The sequence below is a fragment of the Ochotona curzoniae genome, unplaced genomic scaffold, assembly GCF_017591425.1.
Source record: "Ochotona curzoniae isolate NIBS_2020 unplaced genomic scaffold, NIBS_Ocur_1.0 contig_293, whole genome shotgun sequence".
NCBI lineage: Eukaryota > Metazoa > Chordata > Mammalia > Lagomorpha > Ochotonidae > Ochotona > Ochotona curzoniae.
This window is the reverse complement of record NW_024465655.1, coordinates 832,959-842,370: the sequence shown is the minus strand read 5'-3', so window position 1 is coordinate 842,370 and position 9,412 is coordinate 832,959. Positions and strand designations below refer to the sequence as shown.

The window sequence follows — 9,412 nt, the reverse complement described above, 5'->3', positions numbered from 1 at the left end:
CAAAGATGCCGTTTGTGCACCTGTGAAAAATGATTTTTTTCTGAAATTGCCATTGCTGTGTATTTGGAGTTCCAAGGATTCTTGTTTGTTTGTTTTTGTGTTTAAAGATTTATTTATCTCTCTTTTTTTTTTATTGGAAAGTCAGATATACAGAGAGGAGGAGAGACAGAGAAGAAGCTCTTGCGTCCCATGATTCATTCCCCAAGTGGCCACAACTGCCAGAGCTGAACCCATCTGGAGCCAGGAGCCAGGAGCCTCTTCCAGGTCTCCCATGTGGGTGCAGGGCCCCAAGGCTTTGGGCTATCCTCAACGGCCTTCCCAGGCCACAAGCAGGGAGTTGGATGGGAAGCAGGGCAACTGGGGCACAAACCAGTGCCCATACGCGATCCCAACGTGTGTTAGGCGAGGACTTTAGCGGCTAGGCTTCCATGCCAGGCCCTGGAGTTCCAAGTTCCAAGATGTTGTGTTTAATGCTGAGATAATGACAGGGGCTGTGGGAAACGCTAGGGTGGCTGACTCCTAGGCTCGGATTCCTGTGCTCAGGGACGTGCGGTGACATGTGTAGGAATGGCGGTGGACGAGTCTGCGGCGATGCCAGGAGATTGGGAGCCTGGTTCTAACTGCATCACTCTACTCTTGTGCTTAGGTCAACTTCCCCTGGTGCATCCCCGCTGGTCCTGAAGAGCACCGACTCCGCCAGCAGCCATGTCCTCCCGGCCGTTGGAGAGCCCGCCTCCTTACAGACCTGATGAATTGTAAGTCCACTCACTTCTGGCCTTGGTTTGCTCAGAACCATCCTGTGTTTAAAAAGCAAAGTGTTTGCTTGGGGACGGTGGGATTTGTGGGTCCCTCTCCCCATGACTTTGCTGGTGGGGGACTTTCTCTGAAGCGCTGACTGCTCTCACTGGCTGCCAGTTTTCTTCAAGAGATTGTCTAGTTTTGTGTTTTTGTGTCTGTGTCTTCCTTTTTTTGTTTTCCACTAATGGTATGAGACGCGAATGCTAATGCCTGGCTTGGATTGCAGTCTGCCAGCTTAGGTTTTTGAGTGTGTTGTCGGGCTTGTACGATCGTCATCAGCACATTAGTTGTTAGAGCATGGATGTCATTTTTTGGAGAAACTTACCCATTGGGAGCATTTCCTGATTCCCCCCAGCCGTAGGCAACCACCAACTGATACACTCCGGATGTTTCCATGGAATCACACACTGTGTGGCCTTTTGTACTTGGCTTCTTTTAACTTAGCATAATGTGGTTTTTTTTTTTTTTTGTTAAATGCCAATTTAAAAATTGATTCCTGTCCTTTTGCAAAAGCATGGTAAAAAGCAAAGATGAGGGGTCCCAGTATAAAGCAAAGATGAGGGGTTCTCGATCATTTGGGATTTTATGAAGGCATGCTTCAGTTTTAAACTTGTTCCCAAACGTTGGTAGCGACGTGTAGTATGTAAGTAGTCTAAGGCTTCAAGTCTTTGGCCAGCGTGGTGAGTGTCATGCAGGAAAAGCCAGCTCGGGTCTCCTCTGGCACTCTCCTAACACAGGCGTGACTTCTGGGGCGGGGCGGGTTTCTCTACACCGGCAGCCAAGCTAGAGCGGTGCACGGATGTCAGGCCATCAGAAAGGATGCCTGTGGACACTGGATGGAGAGAGGGACAGGGCAGGCACCAGGGAGAGGCCGAGGGCTTCCAGGCCTGCTCCGCGCGCGCACACACACACACACACACACACACACACACCAGGGAGAGGCCGAGGGCTTCCAGGCCCGCTCCACACACACACACACACACACACACACACACACACCCCAGGGAGAGGCCGAGGGCTTCCAGGCCCGCTCCACACTCACGCGCACACACACACACACACACACCCCCACACCAGGGAGAGGCCGAGGGCTTCCAGGCCCGCTACACACACACACACACACATACACGCGCGCGCACACACACACACACACACACATACACGCGCGCGCGCGCGCACACACACACCAGCCTCCAGGAACATCTCTGGCGTCACTTTGGGGGCTTTATGGAAGCTTTGTGACTGAATGCGATTGATGAAGTCCTTGGCCACTGGACATCAGCACCACGTCCCTCTTCCCTCGCTAGGGTTTGGGGTTGGGGCAGAGAACTCTCAGCCGTCTAGTCTCTCCTACGATCAGAGGCAACCTTGAAGTTTCCCAGTGGCTGCCAGTGCCAACCAAGTTGATTCATCACTACACTGGCAGCTTTGGAGAGTCTAAGGAGTTTAGCAGTTGGATGGCAGAAAAGGGGTCAATGGCCAAATGTCGAGTTCACAATAGCACACACAGGGAGGGTGTAGCGACCTTCCTGGAGCCTGACTATGATAGGAACATGGTTGTTTGTGATGGTGTGGTTTTCGCCGTGTTGGCAGGGAGCTGGTATTGTGGCACAGCTGCTCCGTGCAGTGCTGGCATCCCACCTGAGCGCAGGGCGAAGTCCCGGGTGCTCCAATTCTGATCCAGCTCCCTGCTAAGCCACCTAGAAAAGCAGCAGAGGGAGCCCCAAGTGCTTGCACCCCTCCCACCTGTGCAGGAGACCCAAATCGAGTTCCTGGCCACTGATGTCAGCCCACCCAGCCCTGGCGGTTGTGGTGCTCCCTGTCTTTGTTGTCCCGGCTTTCAAATCAATGCATCTCTTCATAGAAGACACTGAAGAAGGTAGCTTATACCGTATTTTCCTGCTGTTTTGAATTGCCTTTGGGAGTAAGGAGGGCTGTAAGAGCCACGGGGAAAAGACCCACAGCACGTGTGTGAGGTACTGAGTTAGGACAGGTGTCACCCAGCCTATGAGACAGAGCAACTGGAGATGCTGCTGCCCTGCACCCCCGCTCTCCATATGCGTGGCCATCACTTCGCCTTCTCTGCATATGTGTCATATGGATTCATTTTAGTGTCACTTGTTCTTAAACTTGATCTGAATGTAACAGTGCTACATGGCTTTGTTCCTGTCTTGTTTCTTTGAATATTACCTTTAAGGGTTTTGTTTAATTATTTCTTTTTAAGATTTTGGTTATTTGAAAGGTAGATTTACAGACTGAGAGAGGGAAAGACAGATCTTCTGTCCGCTGGTTCACTTCCCCAAAGGCTACAATAGCCGGCACTAGATCAGGCTTAAACCAGCAACCAGGAACTTCCTCTGGCTCTCCCACATCTGGACAAGGGCCGAAGCACTTGGGCCTCCCTGCTCTGCTTTCCTAGGCCACAAGCAGAGAGCTGGAGCAGAAATGGACACAAACTGGCACCCATACGGGATGCTTGTACCTTGGGTCCTAAACAGAGTGGAGTGAGATCATTGCTGTAAACCCATTCACTAGCCCAGAGCCCGGTACACATCCGGCCAGCAACTCCAGGATATGGACGTCAGGTGGGTAGATGAGTGAGTGTACTCTAGTTTGTAAGAAAGATTTGTTTATTTGAGAGGCAGACTGACAAAGAGACAGAGAGCTTCCATCCACTGGTTCACTCCCCAAATGCGTTGTTAAACGGGTTGGGGGCTAAGCCAGGCTGAAAGCAGTTTCACCTGGGTCTTTCATATGGAAAGCAGAGACCCCAGTACTTGGGCTGCTGTCTGCTGTGCACATTAACAGGAAAGTGTATTGGAAATTCAGAGTAACAAGGACCCGAAGCTCTGCTCTGATATGGTTGCCTCTTGACCTGCTGCGCCCAAAGTCCCACCCCGGAATGCGCTTCGTAAAATGTCAGTTTATTGGAAAGACATGGAGTCAGAAATTGACAAACAAACAGAAACAGCGAGCGGCCTTCCACAACAGCTCAGGCTAGGCAGGGCGGGAGCCCAGAAACCTGAACTGAATTTGTTCCAGGACTTGCATGTGGATGATGGGAATCCAGGCAGCGGGGCCCTCCCTTGCAGCCTCGTGGCGTGCACATTGGCGGGGTCTGGGATGGGGAGCAGAGTTGCAGTTTGCGCCCAGGAGCTCTGGCTGAGGGATCCAGGCGTCCCAGCCAGCGTTGTCTTCCCTGTGGTGGACTCTCCCTGCTGAATGTGTCTTCTGGGGGAGGAGAGCGAGCTCATCAGGAACTGCCCATGACCCTGGCCAGGCCACTGTAGATGAGAGCCTTGGTCCTGCACTAAAGCGGCAAAGCCAGTGCACACTGCTAACGCCGCCGGGGTGCCATCGCCAGGAAGTCCAGTTCCACTCGTTTGGTGTTTTCCAGACAAGATTTTTCTAGACGTTTCCTGAGCGATCTTTCTGTCGAGTCCGTTATGAGAGCTGTTGCTGCGTGGCCCCAGGGCCAGCTACATCAGCTGGAAATGTGTCCCATCGCAGACCTATAGAGTCAGTGGTTCTGGGACCGGGGCAGTAAACTGCTGCACGATGCTTCCAGGTGATTCTATGGCGCAGATACCTGTAGTATTTGGGGAGAGGGTAAGAGTGTAAATTATCCCAAGTACTTTACCCGTTCTGTCTGTCCACCGGCACGGAAGCTAACTCGCAGTGGCTGTGTGTGTTTCAGCAAGCCGAATCATTACGCGCCGAGCAATGACATATACGGCGGCGAGATGCACGTGCGACCGATGCTGTCCCAGCCGGCGTATTCCTTCTACCCGGAAGATGAGATTCTTCACTTCTACAAATGGACGTCCCCGCCGGGAGTGATCCGCATCCTGTCCATGCTCATCATCGTGATGTGCATTGCCATATTTGCCTGCGTCGCCTCCACGCTGGCCTGGGACAGAACCTACAGTACTGGCCTGCTGGGGAGTGGCATAGGCTACCCGTACGGCAGCGGTTTTGGAAGCTACGGGAGCGGCTACGGCTACGGCTACGGCTACGGTTACGGCTACGGCGCCTACACGGATCCGCGAGCGGCCAAGGGCTTCCTGCTGGCCATGGCTGCCTTCTGCTTCATCTTCGCCCTCGTGGTATTCATTACCAGCGTGATCAGATCGGAAATCGCCAGGACGAGAAGGTACTACTTGACTGTGATAATAGTGAGTGCCATCCTGGGCATCCTGATGTTCATCGCCACCATCGTCTACATCATGGGGGTCAACCCGACGGCCCAAGCGTCCGGATCTATGTACAGCTCACAAATCTATGCTCTCTGCAACCAGTTCTACACGCCTGGTGTCTCAGGCCTCTACGTGGATCAGTATTTGTACCACTACTGTGTGGTGGATCCCCAGGAGGTAGGAAGGAAGAATGTTTGGGATTTTTTTTTTTCTGCCCCCTCCATCCTTAGGTCAGAGGCTGTCAACATGGGACCCATAGCAAAGTCGCCCTGGGAACTTTTTAAAAATATTGATGCCAAGGCCCCACTTGAGATTTAAGTCCGAGCCTGGGGAAGGGCGTGGGTCTCATGACCAGGATGTAGTGACATACCTACCGTATCACTGAAAGAAGGAGCCAGTGGTTTTTCAGTGTAGTCACAGAAGTACGCCACCAGTTGAGAACATTTTTACTGTCCCGAGGACCGTACCAACTAGCGGCCACTTCCCCTTTCTCGAACCCGCCCCCGCCCAAGGCAGCCACACTCATCTTACTTCCGTGGATCTGCCTGTTGTGTAGTTCATACAAGTGATTTGTGTCTTTTCCGTTAGCTTAGTGTTTCTGAGGTTTATCCATGACACGGCACGTCCCAGCCAATATTCCCAACATACAATGTCGCACACATTATTTATCCATCAGTTGATGGACATTTATAAGTTTTGGGCTGAAACTTGTGTTTGCCTCTCTTGGATTAGTTGTATACCTAGGGTAGAGTTGATAGTTTTTTTTTGTTGTTGTTGTTAAATTTAATGTTTTAAAAAAATTTTATTGGAAAGTCAGCTATACAGAGAGGAGGCGAGACAGAGAGGAAGATCCTAAGTCCGATGATTCACTCCCCAAGTGACCACAATGGCCAGTGCTGCACCTATCTGAAGCCAGGAGCCAGGAACTTCTCCTGGTCTCCCACACGGGTGCAGGGTCCCAAGGCTTTGGGCAGTCTTCGACTGCTTTCCCAGGCCACAAGCAGGGAGCTAGATGGGAAGCGGGGCTGCGGGATTAGAACCGGCACCCACATGGAATCCCAGAGTGTTCCAGGTGAAGACATTAGCTGCTAGGCCACGGCACTGGGCTCAGAATTGATAGCTCTTGTAATGACTTTGATTAACCTTTTGAGGAGCTTCCAGGCTTTCCCAAAGAGATTGTACTGTTTCCTGTTTCCACCAGGAGTGTGTGAGGATTCCAGTTGCCCACATCCTCCCCAGCCGTTTCTCGTGTTAACTGTCACAGTCCTGCCTGGGCGGTGCTGCTCCCTGCGGGCGTGACTGACCTTTCCTTGGAAGCTGACAGAGTGAGCGTCCTATTTTTGGCCATTTCTCGATCACCCCCGAAGGCATGACCCTTCACAAACCTCCCCCCATTTTCAAATGGGGCCATCTTCCTTGATGGCTTGTAAAGATTCCGTGCACATCTGGATGAAAGTCCCGTATCAGATAGGTGATTTTGCCAGCGCGCCTTCCCCGTTCTGCTGGCCTCTCTTGCCTTTGGTAGTGTCCTTTGCACAGAGGTGTTTTCTTTGATGAAGTGTAGTTTCTCATTCGTCGCGCGCACGTTGGGCTGTGAGCCTTGCGGTTGCAGCTCTGCCAGGGCGCACACAGGGGGCTGGCAGGCCGGGTGCCTGGCTGGCTGTCTTTTTCCCCCAGAAGCGAGTCTGGGTGCCTCCCTGCATTGTGCAGGGGCAGCGGGACACTGTCCTCCCACAACCCTGACTCACCCTGATTGGAGTACACCTGACACTGTCCCAGCTTCTTTTTTTCCATCCATGCACCGACTCAGGAGTTCCCTTTCTGTTCCCTGGATGAGTCGCTAGCTTTGGAGGTTAGAGCTGCTCTAATCACTGCCTGGCCTGCTTTAGGAGGTGGGGATGTTGTCTCTGGAGACTTTAGAATGTTTTTGCTGCTGAGAGAAGATAAGGAGATGGGGACTGGGTTGGTCCTCTAATCTCACCACACCCCTATCCCTCTTTGTCCTTGGACTACTGCAAGGAAAAGAATGTCCCGATAAAGATCCGGCCCCCGGGGCAGTGGCCAGCCACCTGCTTCCATTCCGAGAGTCTCCTGGGCCAGTGCGCCACTTCCTACACCCGACACAGGGAGGACCAGCACGGACAGGATTCTTTGTCCCCAGTCTTTGCTAAATCCCCAAGAGTCTGAAACAGAGGGTCTCCGGGGCCAAAGGGGTCACTGTCCATTTGCTTTCCGTGGGAGGTGTCTCCTACACAAAGGCCTACTCTCCTCTGTGGGTTGACCAGGTTCTGTTAGGAGCAAGGCTGTAAGCATGACTGGGTATCGAAAGCTATTTGAGAATAACATTGCCAAGCCCATTAGGGCAAACCATGGCAGAGTGCATTCACTGGCCCTTTGTATCTGCTTATAAAAATACAGCCCTAGGGACACGAGTGTCGGGACTGGCTCTCTGCAGGCTGGGAACACGTACCCTAAAACACATCCTGAGGATCGGGTCTGTGTGTTCCTGGCCTTGGCCCAGTCGGTGAGGGTTAGATTTTTGCATATGTCTCCATCTAATTCAATGACAGACACTTAGTCGAAGGTTCCCAGGCATGTGAGGGCTTGGGGAGTTTATAGAAGGTGCATTGCTACCTAGCAAGCAACTAAAATCTAATCCTGCCAATATCTTCAATCCCTTTTTAGGCCATTGCCATTGTACTAGGGTTCTTGATTCTTGTGGCTTTTGCTTTAATCATTTTCTTTGCTGTGAAAACTCGAAGAAAGATGGACCGCTACGACAAATCCAACATTCTATGGGAGAAGGAACGCATCTATGACGAGCAGCCCCCCAATGTTGAAGAGTGGGTAAGCGTAAAAAAGCACTTTTCCTCTTTCCCTGACGGGCCCAGGCCTCTTCATGCTCAATGTTTTGTTGAACTTTGCGTTTGTTATGAAGCCAAGAGACACAGACTACATTCTCATCAAGTTAGTTCAAGAGCGAAATGACAGCAGTGTTAGGAGAGTCCAGAAGGGCGTGACGTGTGTGTTGGCTACAAAGCTGAAGGTTTGCCGTGGCGCTGCTGTAGCCTTGCGGTGTGACAGGGTAAGCTGCTCGGGGCGCTCCATCCCCTGTAGCCTGTCACCCTGAGGTCCGGCGTCCTGCCAGCACGCCTGGGGAGTCCACAGTGGCCCCTAGGCTTTGGATGACAGCCTGCCTTGTGCGACAGCTGGATGGAGCTGCTGGCTCCTGGCTCTAGCTGCGGTAGGCATTTGGAAAGTGAACATGTGGCTGGAAAATCTCTCTGTCGGCATGTTTATGGGTATGCGTGCTTCTCTTCACTGTGCCTCTCAAGTAAATTAATGAATGAGTATTCAACAAAGAGCTCGTTTGTGTGTCTCCCTGTCCTGAAGCGTGAAGGTGTCAGGGAATGTTTGCCTTTGAGCTGCGGCTCCCCACCAGAGACCCGTGGCTGCACCGGGACGGCCTGCTGGCAGCGATCACGTCAGGGTTTCGCCCAGAGTTTCTGGGCGTGTCAGTTTTCACTGGCTGATGGGTCTGTTTACTTTAGGTTTCGAGAGGCAAACACCTTGCTACTCAAGGGAGGCCAGTACCAGGAGTACCAGAGAACCAAGGAACTTTGGCCTCTCACCTGATTTTATTGTAACCAAGTTGTAATCAGTTCTGGGAGCTCTTGATCGTTTGGCAGAACATAGCCATGCAGGCAATGGTGATGTTGGTTAGGCAGGAAGGACCGCCTAGCTGTTAACCAGGCAGTATTTTTACAGAGCGTTTCCCAGAATCTCTGGATGTTGCTCATCCCAGGGTTGCTTCACATCCTGCTTGTTGTTTGTGTGTGCTAACAGGTAAAACTTAGGGATGGAGCCCGGCGTGGTGGCCTCGCGGCTAACGTCCTCGCCTTAGAAGCGCCCAGATCCCGTATGGGCACCGGTTCTACACTTGATCTTAGCCAAAAGGTCGAGAAGCGACGGGCACTGGTTCTAATCCCGGCAGCCCCGCTTCCCATCCAGCTCCCTGCTTGTGGCCTGGGAAAGCAGTCAAGGATGGCCCAAAGCCTTGGGACCCTGCATCCACGTAGGAGACCCGGAAGAGCTCCAGGCTCCCGGCTTCAGATTGGTGCAGCTCTGGCCGTTGCGGTCACTTGGGGAGTGAATCATCATACAGAAGATCTTTTCTCTGTCTCTCCTCCCCTCCGTATATCTGACTTTGTAATAAATATAAATCTTAAAAAATAAAAAAAAGAACTTAGGGATGACAGTTGAAGAGCGGACAGGTGGTCTTCCCCAGACTGTCTCTGTGCTATGAAATCACACATTTCCTTTCCCTCTCCTCTTGTTTCCCCAGCTGGAATGCCTGAGAAAGAAAGGCTGTTTGTGAAATGTGTTGGGAGATGGGTTGTTGTGGGAAGATTTACTGC

The 9,412-nt window shown here is 52.1% G+C and overlaps 1 protein-coding gene across 2 annotated transcripts in view; it reads left to right on the top strand.

The window, feature by feature from the left end:
• Positions 1–705: 705 nt before the first annotated feature.
• OCLN (occludin) overlaps positions 706–9,412 on the top strand; it is a 32,857-nt gene continuing 24,150 nt past the window's right edge. For both annotated transcript variants that reach the window (XM_040979084.1, XM_040979082.1), the window contains exons 1-3: positions 706–755; positions 4,496–5,171; positions 7,680–7,841. In XM_040979084.1, coding sequence (XP_040835018.1) covers positions 706–755; positions 4,496–5,171; positions 7,680–7,841 — 888 coding nt within the window. The remainder of the gene's footprint in view (positions 756–4,495; positions 5,172–7,679; positions 7,842–9,412) is intronic.